Raw genomic sequence first — 21505 nt, 5'->3', positions numbered from 1 at the left:
ATGGTTGTTTCCTGTGTTGACAAAAGTTGTTTGCAAGGTGGCTGTTACTGAGTTAGTTTCATCCCTTCTCCTGGGGAGTAACTGTCATCAGGGATTTTGTGGTAACTGGCCAACATTTGATGCATAGCGTTCAGACAAATTTTCACATGATTTCCTTTGAATTACATATTTTTGTTTGAGTTTTTATTTGTTAATATAAAATTTTTAGGAGGTTTAAAGTATGTTTTCATACAACTGGAATAAATGTCTAGCCCGATTGTTAAAAATCCTCACCCATCCCTCTTTATTTTGGCAATCAAATACAGATGAAACATGGCCAGATTTTTTCCTCCATTCTGCTTTCCAGGAGCAAAATGCTTTTATGTGCAGCTCCAAGATTTATTTTATGATCTGAAGCAACAGCAACAAGTTGATATTGTTGGTTAGTAACCCAGTGAAAGACCAAGTTTGACGTAGTAAATATCTGCAGTGCTGCTGTGTGAAGTTTCCTGCCATTTTACCACCTGCAGTAGCCTCTAATAACCCTGTGCAGGCTCATCCTTTGTCTGCACTGAGCTATCTTGGGCTCATGGGTCACCACTCCCTACACTTTTAACTCTCTGCTCATGCAGCATGACCCTGGTCTTTGGTATTTGTGTCTCTCCTAAATCTGTATTAATAAGCTATCACCGTGATCTGTCGCACTCAAAAAACCCTGACAGATGTGGCTAGGAAATGCACGTTTCTGAGCAGTAACAATCAAAGAAAGAAAGTCTCTGTGATTGTGTCTTAAAATAGCACTACCTTATAATCATTTCTGTGTGATAGCAGCAGTGAAGTTTTCACTTCCTGGTTTACTTCAGGGTTTTATAGTTTTGTTTAAAGAAGATTATGGATACTCTCTGAAAACTCTTTCATGAATTCATAGCATTTCCTGCAAATCATTTGATACTTTTTATGGTTTGTACTGAACAAAGCTGCCTTTACCTAATGTGGTGAGTCACTGAGGCTGTGTAAGGACGCTCTCACCATTTCTCTTACCTCAAAAATTATCAAAGTAATTATATTTCATCTATAAGGCTGATAATTAAAACTAAGCTACTGCCTTTTCTTTGTCATGGTCACCATAGGTAATAATCTAAAAAAAAAATAAATTGGGAAACACTTTTTTTCCCTAGAAATAGGAAAAATTACTTTTGAGCTGACAGAAATTTTTATTTTATTGTTGTTACTTTTTAATTGGTAAGCTTTGTCTTTTCAGTTATTTTTTCAATATTTAATGGAAATATATTTCTGTAAAGTATAGGGAGAGTACACTGATTACTTACATCCCAGGTACACAAAAGACATTTTAAGGCTAATGAAAGAGCCTTTGAAAATGGTTTAAAATGTGGCTGTGTGGTTGCACAGCTGCTTGTAATGAGAGGGATTTTTTTCATTTTTTTTAATGTTTAAACCTTAACTTTGTGATTTTTTTTTACACACCCAACATGGTTACATCCTGATTGGGAGGAAAAATATATTTAAACTCCCAAGAAAATGCATTGGTTTCCTTTTCTAGTATGTTTACTAGCCTATATGTTTTCTATAAACAGGGAAACTGTCCTAAGAGGAGAAGACCCTTTATCTGTTCAGTTATCTGTATATAATCCATTGCATTAGAACTAGTCCATCATTAGTTCTGTTCTAATTCTCTTTAAACTGTGTGTGCATGTTACTGTGAGTATTATGTATCTTTAATAGTTACTGATTTAAAACTAGTTACCCAGTGATGCTTCAAATTAATTTTTATGCAAAGCCGCAATAGGATGTTTCAAGCTCAATTACCTTGTAAAAGAAAATCCAGTTTATATCGTTTCAGATTAGAATGTAGATAAGGTTCTACCAGTTGATTGACAGAAGGTGAAGATTACTGCTGCTGAATAATTTGGGTAAAATATTTAATACAACAATAATAGATGCTATAGTCAGTGTCTCTGTTACCCTGTGTAAAAGCATGGGGATAAAGACCAGAATGACTGTATGAGAATAAAACTACAGATCCATAAATCCAGTTATTAAATTAACAAGAAAAGTTTATCTGGTAACTTTGCTGGTGAAGATAGGGCTGCCCTAATTTGATTTATCTCAGTGTTTACTGCTTAAATATTGTGTCATTGGAAGTGGTTTCCTAGTAGGGCTATGCAGCCTGCTCTTCTCACTTGTGTACAAGGGATAGCCTTGGATAATTGGGTTTGTGCTTCCATCACAAACAAGTGCTGCCAACAGCTTGACAAGACCACTTCAAATGTTTTTTCTTACCCTCACACCGTTTTTTGGTCACCTCCAAAATTTCTCTGCCTTTGTTCTGTTGCTTCTCTTTCTAGTGATCAAACTTGTGGTTTATCAAGAATTTCAGGCAATGAATAGCCTGAAATTTCATCTGAAGTTCAGATAAAAGTATTAAGAAAAGTGGTTCAAACTTTAGCACTGTTATAGAGAAATGCTTAGCAATATTAAATATTCTCAATCTATGAAACCAGCTCTGAAATTACTGGTTCTGAATTGGGCCACCTTTATTTTTAGAGTAACCATTAATGTTACTAGAAACACTTTGAATAGTTTGTCTCTAGTTTTCTATTTCTTCCCAAAACCCACAGAGGTTAAAAAAAAAGAAATCTTTTCCAAAGTAGTACTGTTTGGACAAAATCAGTAATTTTGACTAGCCTGCAAATTTTAACAAATAAATGCTTTATATTTTTATTATATATAATATATATATATATCTCATATATCATATATATATATATATATTATATTATATATTTTATATATATAGCATATATATCCTATATATAATGCTATATATAATGCATAATAAATGCTATATATTTTTATTTTCATGATGATGAGTTCTTTATTCTCTTATTTGGCCAATGAAATGTTATAACCCTAAGAAGAGAATCTCTAATGTATTAGATAATCTCCATTTAGTATTTAAGGCTGTGAGTCTGTTTGGAATTTTTAATTTTTAATTGCTAATGGGCATGGAACATTTGTTAGATGAAGGACACAGTCAGTCTGTCTTGGCTGCTGTTTGAATTGTGCAGTAGGAGATGGCATGAAGAAACTGATTTTGAACCTGCAATTGAAATATCACTTTAATTTGTCTTTGATTTCATTTAATCCTCCAATTTAGTAACGTTAAAATTGTTTTCCATGGTTGCTTATAGGTCAATAATGACCGACTTGTACTACCTCAGTCAAACAGATGGAGCTGGAGATTGGAGGGAAAAAGAGGCCAAAGATCTAACAGATTTGGTACAGAGAAGAATAACTTATTTACAGGTAAGAGGATACAGCTTTTGAATCGAGGTAAACGTTTCTTTCTTCTTATATACATAGCACTTAGCTAAAACCTTGCAATAGAATAATTACATTGCAGTTTAAAATGAATGTTGGTATATGGATGAATTATGTAGAAAAGAAATTACTGCATTTGTTTCAAACATCATTTTATATGTATATGGAAGGTAATATTCCAAGGCACTCATTGGAGTTTGTATTTTTGTTGTTGTTTATTCTGGTTTATTTGTTTCTTTGTTTGTGGGGAATTTTTTGATCTGCAGTTTTTACTGGACTGTACTAACCTGTTTGAATTCTTCACTTTATTGTAAAAGATAGTTAATTCTCTTGAATTTTTTTAAGTTTTATTCTTTAGAGTACCAAAATGCATAAATGTTTGCATAATTTAAAAAATAAAAATACAAAAGTCTTTGTATCAAATTACTGAGCTAGCAGCCCATTTCTAAAAACTTAAGGAAGTAAAATTGAACTGCTTGTATAGTGAATTGTCTAGTTCTAAATTGTTTCCAACATCTGTTTGGGATGTCTCTAGGTGCTCATATTTTTGAGTGCATAAGACATTTTTAATATATGTGCTTGTGTGTGTGTATAAAATTTAAACTTGATCTGAAGGTGTTGGGACTTTTTCTCATGACTGAATGCATGCAGCTATTTATGTAGTGATCAAAAAGATATTTAATGTAGTTTGTTTTATTTGTACTTGGCTTATTTTTCATAGCCTTGTGTGTGGATGTTTGGTCAGTCCTAATACCTGATCTTTTCTCTTGTGTAAATAGCTGAGTTTGTTTCTCAGATTTTCATTATTTCACAGTCGAGCTGTTGGAACCCTTTCTACTGTGACCAAACTTAGTATTTGTTGTTTGTTATGTAAAAAAGACACCCTTCTGAGGAAAAAAACCCATCTCCCTAAGTTGGGCAGGAGTCATTACTTTATTGTACTTCTTCAACTCATTTCTGAGAACTGTTCCTTATTTTTTCATTTTGATACTACTGTTTAGCAGTAGTATGCTGTAACTGCTTTTCATGCTGATAAATATAGACTTTCTCTACCTTTTTCTTGTCTTTCACTATCCATTTGCTGTCCTATTTAGTAATATAACTGTGCAAGTCATCAAAAAGAGCACAAAGTTATTTGCTTTAATAAATATGCACCAATATAAAGTGATCAAATGGTTCAAAATTATACACATTTATATACCTCTATTAATAATAAAATTGTATTAAAAAATAAAATATTCAATGACCCCTGCTCCTCAAGTCGATGCCAAAAAGAATTATATGGGACATACTTGTAATTTTTTTTTAGTTAAGTATGAAAGTACTGCATAGGTTTTTTTCTGGTACATGTTGAAAAGTGACAGCTGCATTATTTTTGGGACATCTCCTTGGGAAGTCATTTAGCTGTATGATTGTGAATAGTGATGACTGCTATTTCATTTGGGTGACATTACCATAAATTTGATTTAATGATGCTACATGTAGCTAGTTCCCTATAGTGGGAGCAACATTTAACAAGCTAAGACTTGATATTTAGGAAAAAGGCCTTATTTTCAGAGATGTTTTTTATCAAACAGTTGAAGAGAATGTGCAAGAGAAGTCAGATGAGAGCACCTTGTAGTACTGTAATCAAGTGAGTAAATGATTATGAAGGCAGCAGTTTTCTGTCCCTTCTCTTTTGTGCTTATTTTTGTTCTGTTTATTTTAGGAAGTTTGTGATTCAGTATGCAGTCTAGCAATAGCAGAGTATTTTTGCCTCTGATTTAAAAAAAAAAAACCCAACTTTTTGTTCAGCTTTGAAGGTTAAAAATATAATCAGGTGAGAAAGGTTTCTAAGTACTCAGTAACACAACAATTATATTAGTCATAATTTGCCATATTCTAGTCATATTCTGCCATACTATTTAGTTGGGACTTTGTATGCATGCAAAGAAGAGAAAGTTGGTCACAAGACTTTTTCTGAGCTTTTGGGAGTTTGCAGTATTTTTGTTCATTTAATGTCACTTAGATTCTTCTGTTGTAAAGTGTATTAAATCCTCTCCCTTACATTAAAGTTACTGATTGATATTTTTAATAAAAATGCTCATGCTAAAATAACAATAAGAAAAGGCTCTGGGCACTTTGCATACATGCAAAGGGATGCACCCCAACAGCTGTAATTAATCAAATCAAAAGTATATTATATGGTTTTGGTATAATAGCCACCTAAGAAAGTGTGGCTATCACTGCTGATATCTGTGTGAGGTTTTCTCCAGGATTGAGGAACACAGTGTGTTTAAGTCCATCTGCGTTCTGGGGTGTTTCACTCCAGCTGAAACTTGCGTGTCGTAGGAGGGTAGGAGCAAACTAGAGGAATTAACATTTGATGAAGGTTTGAGATCTCTGTCTCTCAAATCAAATATCTGCGATTTCTGACTAGGGAGAGAATGTTTTCTTCCAGCAGCTGGAAGAAGCTTCTGATGGTTTGTTTGGTTTTTTTGTTTCTTTGAATTTTTTTCTGTCCCCAAAGTCTTGAGAGGAGCTGGTATGAAAAGAAAGGATTACAAATGACATCACAAAAGAAGGGGAATAGAAGGTGGTATGAACTGCATTTGTGATAACTAGGATGAGAAACACCCATTTTTGTCATATTTCTCTAAAAAAAATGGGATTTTCCAAAGTTTCGAAGTTCCAGTGTTTTTAGTTACATTGTTCATAAAAGTTATTCTGAGGAAGATAAGAGGTGTAAACTCTGGAACAGATTGATGATCTAATCTTCTCTATATTAAGGTATGTTTTGTGTGATTGGTTAGCTTGGTAGATTTTTTTGTTTGTTTGGGATTTTGTGTGAGTTTGTTTAATTTTTGTTTGGATTTTTCTGGTATTTGATTTTACTGCAGTTGTATGGCTGTTACTTTACAGGGCTTGACATTCGTGGAGGTCCCTTTCATTTCTCTCTTGATTATGTAGATCATTAAATTGGAGATAGGAGTGTGATGAGCAGTGTCATTAGGGTTGAGAACAGAATGTACTACCCATTCAAATCAGGGATTTATAATCTTTTTCTGTGACTTTTGTGCCAGGAGGAAAACTCTTTTGTCAGTCTTAATTGGTTTTGAAACCAATTTCAAAACCAATTGGTTTTGAAATTGACTGTTATCCTTTATCAGTTCAATACTTTGACTGGTTGCTTTAGATGGCAGTTTTGGTTATGAACACCCAAGCTATTCTGATGCATGAAATGTAACTTTTCTTCCTTATCAATGGGCAATATTTCCACTTTTTCCTGGAAACATCAGTTGAAATGGCAATATAGCCAAGTATCTCTACTTCCCTTTTTCTTTTAAAATTCTCAATAGCCAATTGAAGCTCAAATACTGCTTTGCCTTTTTGCTACTTGAGTATATCAATTTGAAAAAAACTTAGTCATAAAGAAATTAGCTAAATAGCTTCCTTTTTAAGTCACAAAGTAATACTAATAGATATAGTTTTTAGTTAAGTCTACAAATAATGATAAAACCCAAGTAGGTGCATCATATTAATATTGGTAAGCAGTCACACGATCAAATTATGTTTCATTGTGTGATTACTACTTGATTTCCATAATACTGTTCATAAGCTATTATATGAAGCTTGCATTTGCATGAAAGAAAGTGATAAGGGCACACCTTGACAATACTTCAAATATGCCATTGATTAAACGCTTTCATTTTAGAGGACACAAGCATTTGGAGGTAATGGCAAGCGTAGAAAACATAATCTAAGGGCATTTTCTAAAAAAATTCACAGAGATTATCCCTTTCAAAAAGAATAGTGTTGTGGCTTTACCCAAGCTGGCACCAAAGTACCCCCCATGACATCCATTCCTCCTCCTCCCTGGTGGGACAGGGAGGAGAATGAATGGAAAAAATCCTCAAACATACAAAAAACCCACAAAGAAACCCCATTGTGGGTTGACATGAGAACAGCTTAATAACTCAAACTGAGCAAATATAATAATATCAATGACAACAGTAATAATAAAAATATAATACTGCTGATAGTAATGATATGAGGAGGTGTTTTTTCATGGAGATCTTTCTGTGTGGGCTTGTAGAGAATACTAGAAAGGCCCTTTTCTCTTCTGAAAGACTGTGGGAAATACATTTGTTGTAATTTCAAAGATAACTGTTAGGTTTAGTCTCAAGTTATCCATTAGATTTGTAATGACAAAAGTAGTGGTCTGAGAAACAGAAATTTGGAATGGAAATTTAATATAATTTATTATTTTCACACCTTGTTAGGCTTTGAATCAGGTGTATTTAAAATAAAATAAAAAAATACTGAAGTTACAGCACATGTTGTAGAGTTTTGGGTTTGTTTTGTTTTGGATGTTTTATTATTTCCCCCCCCAGTCTGAATTGTTTTCCCCTCCTTTATACCACCAAAAGCACAAATTAATTTTCTTTGAAAGTATTTTAGGATTCAGAATGTTCAGATTATCTTTAAGAGCACTTGAAGAAGAGATCTCAGTGCTCCAGACAGGGATCACTGTTTTTTTAAGATTTGATTTTATTGTTGCAAATTTACAGAAAATTGTATTTAAAGTTGTTTAGATGTGAAAGAAACAGAATTTATATTGATGCTCAAATATTAGTATTTTCGCAACTTATCTGAAACTTTCATCCTAGAGATTTTATGGAAGACCTTTCTGGAATTTAGAAGTGTGTCTAGAGCCATGCAAGTATGAATACATCCAAAAAAAGTACTCTCTTTTATGTAATGGAAAACTTCTGTTGATTATGATGTTGTATTGTCCACATACCTAAAAATTCCAGATACATAAAAATATTTATTAGTTTGTACTTTTAAACATAGCATTCATACAGTGTGGGCATTTGTCTCCTAACTTGTGGTTTCTTGGTTTCTGGAAGTGAAGTATGTTATTTTATGCAAAGTGTATGCAGATTAAAATTTTGTCCTTTATCAGTCTGCTGAATGTGTTTTACATTCTGTATTTACTATGTGGTCAGTTAGCCTGGGAAGCAGTTCCTTAATAAGCATTTGTTTTATTCTGTACCATTTGTTTTATTCTGTACATTGTAGACAGGTGGAAATTTTCTTTTATTGGATGACATGAATGTTTATTGAAAGACAACTAAAAAATTTGAAAAAATGCCAAAGGAAAAAGCATTCCAACACTGAGAATCATGTTGATGAAACGTGAATTCAGAGTCCAAATGTTGGCTTATTCTGACAGATTTACAAATGAGGAAGTAATTTAAAATCTTGAATGTATTCTATTGTACATTGGGATAGTGAAGAACGTTCAATAACTGCTCATGTTCACAGTGAAGAATTCACATAAAATTTTCATGGAGCTGAAGCTTACTCATCCATTTTAATCGGAGATGTATTATAGCGGGATGGCTTCTGTGATTTATGACATTTGCTAGTTTTTCAGAAAAATGCGAGCCTTTGGTGTATATTCTCTTCAGCTCCACTTTTTCATCCGTCCTCACAGAACCCGAAGGATTGCAGCAAAGCTAAGAAACTTGTGTGTAACATCAACAAAGGCTGTGGCTACGGCTGCCAGCTTCACCACGTGGTGTATTGCTTCATGATCGCGTACGGCACCCAGCGCACGCTCATCCTGGAGTCGCAGAACTGGCGCTACGCCACCGGCGGCTGGGAGACCGTGTTCCGGCCCGTCAGCGAGACCTGCACCGACAGAGCGGGCTCCACCACTGGCCACTGGTCAGGTAAGGCTTCACCACTCACAGCATTTCTCCTGGCTTTTGGCAGCGCCATTCCCACAGAATTAATTTGTTGTCTCTTCCATCTTGTGTGGAGCATGATGACTATGACTGTAGTTGTGTGTGTAAGCGCCTTTTACATCTTGTCGGTTGTATTGAAAGAAGTTCCTTGATAAGATAGCTCTGCATTGGCAGAGTTTTTTTTTTAATAGAAAAGTTTTTTATTTGAGATTTAAATTAAAATTTTTCAGCAGGCTGCTGCTGTTTTCTCTGCTAGGTATTAATCTAATTTTCATGGGAGGAGAATATTCAATAGAGGCTGCTGTTAATAAACTTCAAAAAATAAGGGATGTTGCCAATATTAAGCAATAGAAATACAAAAGAAGTGCTATCCAATAGTCATTCGCACCTCAACAAAATAAAGAAATAATTGGAATAATTCCCAATGCAGGCTGAGCAGATCCAAAATTCATGTTGTAAAAACAATGGCAATGTTAAATATGAATTTTATTTGTACATCAGCAAGTTGTTCCATTCTTATATCATGTGGAGCAATTTGCCTAGAATAAGTGGATGGGCACTGATGTTTGGAAGATCAGCTAGCTTTGTGTGAAAGTAAACAATATTTGTTTTAAATGACATCTTTCTCCATGTGATTGGTAGTCAAAACATACCAACATCTTCATTCTTTTCACTAGGACGTTGTATACCCAGTGCATATGGAATCTTAAAGTAACTATTAAAGTTTTACAGGTCTGAAATTAACTTAATTAGATTTACAAAATCCAATTTACAGAGTGCATGTAAACTTGCATGTTTACACATTAAAACAGCGTTTGCACATTGAAATAGCATCTGTTCTTCAGAGCTTCAAGAAGAACTTAGCTTTGAGAATTCTAGTGGGTTTTGTGAATGGGATTTTTTTTTTCCAAAAAAATATGTTTCTTAGAAATGGTTGGATATTTTTTAAAAACAACTATAAATGGACAACAGATATTGAGAACTCCAGATGAAGTTTTATTCATGTTTGGCGAGGTTAGTAAGTGAAACTACAGCCTGGACATGGCTCTCAGCAGACTCCTCTATATGACTACAGAATTTAGATGCAGGCAGGTTTTTGAGCAACTTCTGAATACAGTAAGCTGGAAAACAGTGCAGTCACGCACACATGGCTTCAAAAGATACTATACTTTCATAAAAAACTATTTAAATAGATCATGATTTCCGGTAATGTGGGCTCTTGCTGATGAAAATACAAATAATGCTTTATTTTAGGTCCCCACGTTTTGTTTGAGGGGGTTTTTGGTTTTTTTTGGGGGGGGTTGTTGTTTTTGTTTTTCCTTTTTAATTAGTTTCTAGATCAGGATGAATAATTTGAAGGCTGAGCAAATGAAATACCCTGATGCAATCAATTATTTTAAAAATACTGAATGCCACTAATTTGAGTTTTGATATTCTAGAGCTATGGGACATTGAGGGATGATAAACAATACTTATGTAGTCAGCCTGTTGGCCAGCCACACATGCTATAAATTGTTTTAAACTCTGATTTTGTGCAATGCTTGGTCAGTGAGGATGAATGATACAAGCAAGCTCTTCACTATCCTCAGTGTGGCTTCAGTAGGAGTCTTCACTGGATTCTTAATTGCTGCTAAATTTTAAAGACAGTGCATCTTGCTGAAGATTTCTGTGTGCTTTTTATGTCTCCCTAAATCTATATAGATTTTTATTTACTTGTATATCTGTTTATTTCTTCCCTGGTTTTTTTTTTTTTTTTCAGGGATATATAAGTCTTAAAGTCTTAATTGTAGTTAGGAATGGTTTGTTTACAAAACCACACCTTAAATTTTTTTTTCTATACAAATTCTGAAGCCAGCATGGGATTTTCTAGATTTTCAAAATTAATGAAAATGCATTGACATTTATCAAATTTCACTTTTCATAAACTAAACATTTCTCCTATGTAGTGTAGGGATTTTTAAATATTTTAAAATTATGTTTCAAAAATATTCATACAAGTGAATAATTTTAGCAAATGTTCATTGTAAATGATGGAAATAGGCCAACAAGCCAGAAAAATATATCTATCCTCTAACAGAGATACTTTAATGTAATTTGCAGACCTGAATAGATAATAATTTAGTAAAATGTGCTTCATGACAAAATTGTTTAAATTTGTACATCTGTCTTTCCTCTTTTTAATTCAGTTGCTCCTGCTTGATATTTTTTAGTTTTATTCACAGCATAAAATGTTGCAGTTTCTGAACTTTATCTTCAGTGAAACAATTTAGATCCCAGTATCTTCTCCAAAGAATTAATAGACTTATATAAGCCAAGAATACATATAGTTCTGGAACTTTCTTTTTCTAGTCCTCTCCTAACTAGTTATAAAAACTAAACTTGTTTTTGGAATTTGGGAAGTAGAGTGAATTTTAATGAGCAAGCTGATTTTTGCCTGATAGCAGAAGATTAATAAGATCTCATCTGAGAAGAATTGAGGGTCAGCTCAGCCCACGCCACGTCTTGCAGGAATTGTTCTTCATGTTTGACATGGTTGTTCTGGCATCAAGTTCAGCTTTTCTGCCTTAAACGTATGAAATGGTTGAGAATTCTATTGCAGACTTCTGTAAATACAGCAGTTATTTTACACTCTGGCATAAGTTTTCCTTGTCCTTTGTTTCACTCATTCTGTCCTTCTAGAGAAAAACATCTTAGGAGATGGTTGTACATATGCTCTTTTTAGTTCTAACATTATATATTGCCTGTAATTGCATCTTTCTTGTAGTTTTTTCCTTTGATATCTATGGTCAAACTGTTTATGAATAATTTAGGTAGGAATTTTTATAAGAAACATGAATGATTTACTAGTAATAAGAGCCAAAACATAAAGAACTTTTGAAGACATATTTATCATTAAATTTTTAATTAAGTTTCTTTAAATTAATTAGTTAGCCAGGTCATAATGTTCTGTTATCATTGCTGCATGCTAGAACAGAGCCTCTTCTTATCATTTTTTACTTGCTGATTTATGACATTATGGTGGCATTTCCCAATAATAAATTGAAAGGGATCCATAAAATAACTTGACAAAAAAAATCATAAAATAAATGAAAAAACAGATTAACAGGAAGGACAGATTAATGTACTTATATTGTATTATATTGGTATGTTAGAAGTCACATCTGCATTCCAGGCTGGAGAATGAAGGGATGTGGAGGTAAAGAAGCTATCTACATGCTTTAAATAACAGTATGTGCTCCTTCCCATAAGGCCTAAAAACCTTAAAGATGAAAGATAGCTTGAAAAAGGAAACCTGAAACACAGTTTCCTGCAGTTATCCTTGAATATTGATTTTGCTGCCTCTAACTATGGTTTGATGAATTAATGCTTTTGAGGAAGGGATACCCAGAGGGGAGAAAATGGCAGAACTCTTCATTTGTTGGTAGTGCCAGCTTTTAAGTATTAATTGAACTACAATCTTAAAATATGAATTAACTAATATGTTTATATGTATAATTCAAGAACGAGGATACTGTGGGTACACAAAATGAATGTTTAATTTATTAAGGACTATCTGGCAACAGTAATCAAAAGGACTAAATAAAAATTGCAAAATCAAATCATAAAAAGTTGTACAGAATTAATTGCAATTAATTAAAAAGTTTCACTCCATGAACTAGATATTCCTTGACAGTAGTTTTTTATGGAAATCAGCTGAATATTTAGTATTGGCCTAAAAAAGCCTTTAACTTGCGTACAGTTGTAGGAATTATGTTTTCCTCCCATGTCTCACTCTTATTTATAAAAACTTGCAGGAAAAATGGATTCATTTCTAGTTCTGATTCTTAACATTGTTTTTATGCAGTGACTTTCATTAATTAAATTTTAATTCAAACAAGTTCCAATTCTGTGAAGCAAACTGTAGAATGGTGATTTGAGAGAACAGAGTGTAACTGCAGCCTCTCTGAATTTTCCCTTTTTTTCAATTGTGTTACTCTTGAAATCAGGCTACTGATACTGTGTAGATTTTTTTTGTCCTCAAGGTGCCTTGTAAGATACTCTATGTAAAGACATTTGTCTGTGTAAACACATAAATATATTTAGGAAGTGGAAACTCTTTAAAGGACTTTGGAATTCTAGTGAGGTAGGTCTGCGTTTTCAGAGCAATGCAGTAGCCTCAAAATCTACGTGTGATCCTTATTCAAGTCTAAGTGGAAGGTTATTGAATAAAGCAAGAAGTTATTTTCACTGTGCAGAGCAAAGACAGGCTGCAAGACACTGTCTGCTTCTGTTATCTGGCCTTCAAAATGAATATTGATATATATGAAAGGATTCTGAGAAAGACCTACACTGATTCAAGGACATAAAAATCTGCTTTATGGTAGGATATTAAAAACCCTAATTAAGTTCTAAAATAAAGAAAGTTTTAAAAGCTGGTCCTGCCACATTTTATAGGTGTTTCTATATGGGGGAAGTATTTGTACTTTTAGACAAAGATGTGGCTGGACAATTTTAATTAGAAATGAGGTCTGCTTTTTAACAACAACTCGCTGCTGCTGTTGACTCCAATTATGGCAACTGGTCCAGAAGGAGAAAAGCAAAAAAAAATGGCATGATCTGAAATTGGAATTACAGGATATGCAGTCTTTCCTTGTAACTAGCTTTATTTCTTTTGAGGATTTTTAACAGAGAAGAATTCAAAAGCCTTTGATTTTTGAATGGGTTTGGGTTATTTTAATTTTTTTTTTTGCTTTGTAGTGATACTTTGAATATTGGCTTACAGCTTGTGTCATGAAGTTCACTTGTGCAGTCCCAGATCTGCCATACTAAACTAAATTAATTTTTATTTTAAGGAGATGGTCATAAAATACATCTGTGTGTTCTTTCATGCTATAATCAATCAAGCCAAGTTGATCCTAATTAAGCCGTTTATGTGGCCTAAATGTACCATTGGTTCTCTTCTAATTATATGAGGAATTTCATCAAATCTATTTTTGGTAAAAGAATGGTGTTCTTGGAAGTTATTTTGCATGTCATGGTGTCTTTCAACAGGGTGAGAGATTAGTGGGAAATACTTTAATTTAGATACAGCCATTGTCTAGTAATTTTCTGATAGCAGAAGTAAGAATGTCTTTATTTCTTTAAAGGTTATTGTATATAATTATGCTATCAAAAAATGTTCAAGAAGCAGAAACGTTCAGATAGTATACAGTGAGTTCTCCTTATGTCTTTGCTAATTTAGGTTAAGATTTGATGCAATTGAGTGTTTGATAAGAGTTCCTTGCATGGGCAGGACCATAAGCAGATTAACAAACATGTTCCATGAGAATTCTTTAACTGTGTTGAAATGAAGGAAGGTAACCTAAATGTGGCCACTGCAATAATTTCCAAACTTTCCAAATAGCAGGGGCTTCTTTCCCTCTGTTTCTTGATAAGCAGAAGCTGAAGGCTTAGAAATCCAGAGTACATGGAGGCAGGGAAAAGGATTCTTGGTTTTGTTCTGTTCAGTGGTAGGAATAATCAATCTCATATTTGATCACAGATCTTAAGCTGTTCATGTGAAGTATTACACTCTGAAGCATGACTTTCTCTTTTTCCTAACAGATTGATGTTGCCCCCACACAGAGTAGTAGCAAAACTAGTACCTGTAGGATAGTGGTTAACTGCAAACTTTCCTCATGGGCATTGAATCATGGATGACAAATTACAGATTGGTAAACAAGTGTCCATTACAAATTATAAAAAATGTTTTTGCTTAACTGTTAGCCTTCTAAGAATTGTTTGATAAGCAAAAAAGCGAAAAATTTTGCTTCATATTAGAGTTTATTTGTTTTAAGGTTTATTTGTTTTAAGTTCTTGACTTGGAAAGTTGTACTGCAGCAAGAACAGTAGGGAAAAATGGTGTGTTTTGTACTCAAATGAAAAAAATCAGATTTTCTTCTAATATGAAGAGATGGCATGAAGTAAACTAAGTATGTTAGGTGTCAAACAAACTGCAAAGTTTGAAATGTTAATCTGAGTTTTGTTTGGCTGTGTAAATTTCAGTCCAAACTGCAGTATTGTTACTTAGTTTTTTTTGGGAATTATAACATGCATTCAAGTTCTGAATAACTTTCTAATGTATTACACTGGACATTACAATGTTTTAGTTAAGTAATATTACCTTTTTTAAAGTAATCTTTAAACAAGGGTAACCTGAAATGGCAGCTGTGGAGTTGAATTCAAGTCATCCAAACCCTTCCTATGCCTTGAAAATGACTACTGCCATTTCCAAGTGGGAGACATCCCAGAGCACCACCAGCACTATGGCTTATGGCTCTGATGCTTGGGAATATATCAATTATTATGGTCTTCATGCAGCTTCTCTTAGTTCTTTACAGTGGAGCAAGGCTGGGTGTTTCATTTCAGTTTAACTTCACCAAGCCCCAAAAGGTTTTTGTCTTTTTGCATTTGAGTAATGAAATAAAAGAGGACCTTAAAATGTCAGCTAATTCTCAAGATATATCTCTTGTCTAGATTTAGAATGTCATATTGAAAAGCTACTTATAGGCAAATGGTTGTGAATGGTTGTGAATAAATTTTTTCACAATGTGAAATGACTGAAAGTTACAAGACTTTTAAGGCAGAAATAATTTCTTGCATTTTATATGTTTGTTTCTCAATCTTTAGACCTTCAGCCCACTGATTTATTTTTAGTGATGTGAACAGATAAGAAATTTGAAAAGCTGTCTTTTATTACACTGATCTCCTACCCATATTTGAAGACACACATTAATTTTAATTTAATTTAGCATTTCAAATGAATCAGTAAATATTTTATATTAAAAGAAAAAAATATTTATTATAATGCTATATTTTTGGTATTGCATGTCCATGAATGGTATTGCATGTCCACTTGTGCTATAGTTTTGTAGAGAAATTTTTGGAAAATATTTTCCTTTATCCGGTATTACAGAAATCCTGTGATAAACCTGAACAAAACAGGTTTTGTTTTGTTTTTTTTATTTGCAAGTACCCTTAAAGTAGTAGTTTTAAGTTTCTATTAATATGCAAATTAATAATAATTTATTACTGTAATAGTTATGGAGAAAGCATCTCTATTTCTGTGTGATTTATCTTGTCTTGTTTCTTCATACTTCCATTGCATTTTCCGCTATGACTGAGGATTAGAAAAATTTCCTTTTCCATTATTGCAGGCTTACACTCTTGATTTTCTCCTTTCATGTTGGTAGAGCACATGTAGTAGAATGAATCCTTGTTTCTTTCAGATGTATTGTTAAGGTGACGTGTGCCTCACTGCTCTGAATCTCAAACAGCAGAGAAGGTTCATTCTCTCCTGTTTTATTTATGGGTAACTAAAATGTCCTTTTGTCTACAAATACTTAGAGAGCTGTGTTCCATCTGGACTTGCATATGGGAGATACTTTTACTAATTCATTGAAAGAGGAGTCCTCCAAGTGTTCAAATTACGACCATACAAGATTGGGAGTTATAAACCACTGTCTTAAAAGGACAGTAAATATTTTGTCTAAACTGGGAGTGCTTCTCCACTAGAGTCCTGGATAGCCAGCTACAAATATTAAGCTCTTCTGTCACAACCTGTTGGAAAATTCTAGGTCATGAGATATGAAATATTGTCTGCATGTTGTCTTGTTTTTCACATGCTTATACATGCCTGTTACAGGCTTGAGTGTATGCCCAGTCAGCATATGCATGCAGGAGATAAGTCCCTGAAGCTGTTGAAGGATTATTATAAAAATGAGCTATTTTTTATTCCAGAAAAGATAACCTAATATTCAAAGCAAGTATTTGGAACTATTTCCAAATAGATAATAATTAACATTAGACTGAAATAGAGAATAGGCTTAATTATTTGAAATCAAATAGAAAATTACTTTTTCATCAATATAGCTGCAAAATATTTTTTATGTGTTCCTGAGTTATTTCCACTATCTTTACATATGATCTTACTTTTAAAACATCAATTCTGTTTACTGTTTACTTGAATGACTAGGTTTGGGTAACATGGCAAAACCCCTTTGCATTTATAAAAGTGTATTTGCCTTTGCAAATACATTTCATGATATTTTTTGGCAGCCAGGGAATTGGAGCTCCTCTTCAACAGGTCCCCTTTCATATTGGCTGTTTAGATGAAATGGGGCATTGTTCAAAAGCAGTTTGAATACATGAAGATAAAAGGAAAAATAAATTGCTAGTAAGCTACTTGATTTCTACCTACTTTGATGATCTTCTGACTGTTCTGTGAAGTCCATTTGTGCAATCTCTTCATCTGTAAACTTTCCAGCTGACACACTGGCTCTCTAAACAATTGAGAATGGGAAAAATCTTTACTTTTAAATGTTCCCTCAAAGTGATGTGACAGTTGCCACATGAAGCGCTGAGAAGTTTTCAGTAGAGTGAAACAGAAATATTTATAGGTCTTTATAATGCAGCTCACCTGAGCTGCTAAAAGGGGAACAGAGGCTCTAAAGGCACAACTGCTTTTGTTTTGTAAGAGACAGAGCTATTGCAAATGCAGAAATTGTTACACTCAGTTGAGGCCTCCATCAGGTCAAAAGGGAGAACATTCACTAGAATCTCATCGCTTGTAGGGCACTAAGAACACTGTTCATTGTGCTGTGGTTTTGATTATGGGTAAGATGATCAAAGAACCAGAACAACATGGGAAAATAAATATTGCAAGGCTGTCAGTTGTGTTCCAGGCATGTTGGTAGTTCAGTAGCTATGGAAGTTACAGTTTTTGCAGGATCAGAAAAGACTACCATTGAAGTTTTATTTTTGGGAGGGAGATGATAAAATAATATCTTTACAGATTTTAGACAAATTTATTGTGAGAGCAAAAGTTGTGTCATCATGCTTTACCTTTCTATCTGCTCTTTTTCTTCTTAAGCCTAACTTAGTTTAAGTCCTGAATATTGGATGAATTGGCCAAATTTGACTAAAATAAATAGGTCTTGCTAAGGTCTCTCAAAAGTCCTCAAAACAGATAGACTGTGTGTGTGTAAAGAGCAAAGAAGTCAGCATTCAGGCCTGTGAGGAAGTGAGAGGCAGTGACGGATCACAGATGCCACTTTTCAACACACACACAGTACCCAGAGAGGTAAGAGACATGAGAGCAAGCGAGGGTACTTGCAAGAGTTGTGCAGAAGAGGAGAGGAAAGAATGCAGGAAAAAAGCCTTGGGAGTGCTGAATTGAGAAAAGTAATAGAAGGCATGTTGGCATGTTTGAAAACATTTTGGTTTGTTCAGTTCTGAAGGTATCACAATTCAGCCCCTTGGGATGACAAATAGGACAACACTATCCATGTGGCATGTGAAACCTGGGGGAAAAAAAAGGACTGTATCTTCTGGTTCTTTAAAACAGAATTACACCAGATTTATTCAACACCTGTCTGCCTTAAAAGGCTTGGTTACATAAAGGATGATTAAAAAATGAGTAAGTGGAATACTAGTGAGAAATAATTCAGAAACCAAGTTCAAAAATTCTGTATTAAAATTCAAAGCAAAAACTTAGAGAAAAAGAATTCAGATATATGAGTTGCATTTTACATTAACTACTTTAAAAGAAAAATATGATTTTTACCTTATGTCAATTCTGTTTTATAATTCAACTACAGAATAAAGCTCTTATGAGGTAACTTTATTTAAGTTTGCAAATGCCTGGAAGATAGTTGTAGGTGTAGTCTGCATCACAAAACAGATAAAAGCATACTTTTACTTTCCTATGAATTAGTTGAAAATTCATACCAAGTGTAACACGCCATTGTGTAGTTTTCATTTTTTACTGTGTCTGAAAAGAAAAGCACTGAAATATCATTGATGAACTCTGAACTGGCTGTCCTTTGCAATATGTACCAGGAGCCAGCAGGACAATGAGGAGCCTTGAGAGAATTCAGCACAGTCCTCTCACCATACCCTGTGCTAATCAAACAGCTTTCCCACCACTCTGACACATCTCCTGTGGCTCAGTTTAGAGTTGTTCACTTGGGGAAGGTTCCACATTGGCAGTGCTGCAGAGCTTGGTCAAGTAGATCTGGGATAAGTCCATGCAAGTTGATATCAGCTTAATTAAGTATATTATATAAACAGAAAAGTAGGGAAACTGTTCCATTTTTATATCAGTTTATTCAATTGTGTTTCCAGCAAGACAAACTGAAATTAAATTGAAATTCTCAGTTACAAGATAAGAATGCCCTTAGCATGGTCTTCTTTGGCATACTTTTAAGGACTTCTTGAAGGAATTGAAATTAGCTGATGAATTTTGAAATAATAGAATGGATGATCAAACAGGTTTTCAGTTAACATGAACTAAAAGTGATTGCATAGTAAAATGTCAGCCTCCTTTCAGGTAATGAATCAACACCCAATGAAAATGCCCATCCACACACATGTGCAGGTGTGAACCAATGTTCGGATGGCAGGAAGTAAGCTTACCTAAAATGACAAAATTCCAAAGGTCTTTTTGAGTCAAACCAGCATTTCTCTGGCTTTCAAGAAAAAGAAGTTGATAAGAAAGATACCAATAGCAAAAGTTTTAAAATGGGCTTTAAATTAGAGTAAATTTGAAAAGTAGACAGACGGTAAGGTTATGCCAAATCACAAAAATTATGTAAGTCCTGAGGGCTATAAAGTGATTATGGCGCACTGGGACACTGCAGTGAAGCAAAGTTATGCTTTTTATAACACATGGAACTCATTTCAGCATTTAAAAAGTATTCAGTGTGTCCCCTGGAATTTGAAACTGTGTTACTGATGTATTAGTGATGAACATATCCAAAAACTGGTAATAAATAAGAACTAGATAGTACAACTGGTGTGGGTCATCTGAATTAAAATCAGTTTCAGTCCAGGACCTTCCTCCAGAGCCCATTGTTATGGTAAGAGTGAGTGCTTTCAGTATTGCAGTACCTGACTCTTGCAAAAACACTCAATCTTTGGTTACCCAGTGGAGTAAAATCCAAAACAGGATTAAATTGCAGAGCCCTGGAAGACAATTATTTTCCCAAACTGAAAAACAGCACCTGGAATTGTATGAAAGTTAACTATAACTAGAATTATGGTAACACATTTTTACAACTGTAAAAGTAAAATAAATCACATCATAAGAAGTAACTTAATCTATTGCTGACATTTAACTTATGTTAACTCACATGTCAGCAGTAATAACAAGTAAGTTATAACAACTCTAGAGGTATCTTCAAACCTAAATAATTCTATGATTCTGTCATCAAATATCAAAATTGTACCACCACTGAGCAGGGAATTGGCCCTGACTGACATAATGATGCTGTGATTTAAGCCACCAACACGAGAAAAATCCATAAACATTAGTATGGATTATTACCTTTTATGGCTTATCTATTACTTAACAAAATACATCTATGAAGTAGAAAAAAACTCAATTTTTTACAAATTAGAGAAAATGTAGCTAACAACTGAAGTGTGGATTGAAAATTCATTCTATATTTTTAACTTGGTTTCATTATCTTCAGTTGAAAATTCATATGAATCAGCAAAGTGACTTGTTGTTTTCTAATGAATCTGCTTGTCTTTTGATCTGACTTTTGGTTATCTCCTGTATCATTGATTTTGATTGCAGCTTATTTCTGATTAAATAAAACAATATCCTGCTGTCCAAAAAAGGGGAACAGTTTTTTTAAACCATGCCTGCTGGAAATTGGATAAGCTCATTGCCTATTAGGAATCCTTTCACAAATACTGAATTAAAAAAAAAAAAAAGTGATCAGTAGGGTAAGAATGCTGTCTCTTGCCTGTATGCTGCAGAGAGTTGTTTACTCCTTCATGGTTACTAAAGGCTTACTCTACATTGGTTTTCTCCAGTGGAAAAGCAAACAGTTACTCTAAGTTTTCCTTTTACTGCATCTGTCTCATCCATCTCATATTTTTAAAAGTGAATGAAGACTAATAGGGAGTTTTTCCTTCATTCAGATATTCAGATAAGGTGGGTAATACAATCTAGAGAGTTGCCATAAGATTTTCTGGAATTTTACACATATCTATGTGTTTGATTATGCAGATGAGAATTGTATGTAAGCAATTAACAAACTACAACATCATTGAAATAGATATGACCATATTTATGATTTGATTAGTATTTTTTCTTTAAAGACAACACTCAACCTAGTAATTAATTTTGAACAAGTTGTTCTTCCTTAATGAAATACATTTAGTTTGTTTCTGATTTTATTTGCAGCAAGTCTTGCAACTTCATTACTATTCAAACAACATATCACATAGAGTTGAAAGGTGAAATCTAATTCTTTTTTCACAGTCTTCTTTGATATTCTGTGATTTTGGTATACTTTAATGTCGTTTGCTATATATGCTGAGAGTTTTTCTTCCTTTGAATAGCATGGAACAATTTATTGAGTGCTTTTCAGGGTAGGAATGTCAAAAAGTAGGTCAGATTGCTCAATCAGCTTTATCAA

The 21505-nt window shown here is 33.7% G+C and overlaps 1 protein-coding gene across 6 annotated transcripts in view; it reads left to right on the top strand.

Moving 5' to 3' along the window:
• Positions 1-21505, top strand: part of FUT8 (fucosyltransferase 8) — an 83839-nt gene that overhangs the window by 42152 nt on the left and 20182 nt on the right. For all 6 annotated transcript variants that reach the window (XM_033514978.1, XM_015630022.3, XM_015630024.2 and 3 more), the window contains 2 exons: positions 3192-3306; positions 8804-9041. In XM_033514978.1, coding sequence (XP_033370869.1) covers positions 3192-3306; positions 8804-9041 — 353 coding nt within the window. The remainder of the gene's footprint in view (positions 1-3191; positions 3307-8803; positions 9042-21505) is intronic.

The sequence above is a fragment of the Parus major genome, chromosome 5 (genome assembly GCF_001522545.3).
Source record: "Parus major isolate Abel chromosome 5, Parus_major1.1, whole genome shotgun sequence".
NCBI lineage: Eukaryota > Metazoa > Chordata > Aves > Passeriformes > Paridae > Parus > Parus major.
The sequence above is the reverse complement of the archived record's forward strand: the minus strand, read 5'-3'. Positions and strand labels throughout refer to the sequence as shown.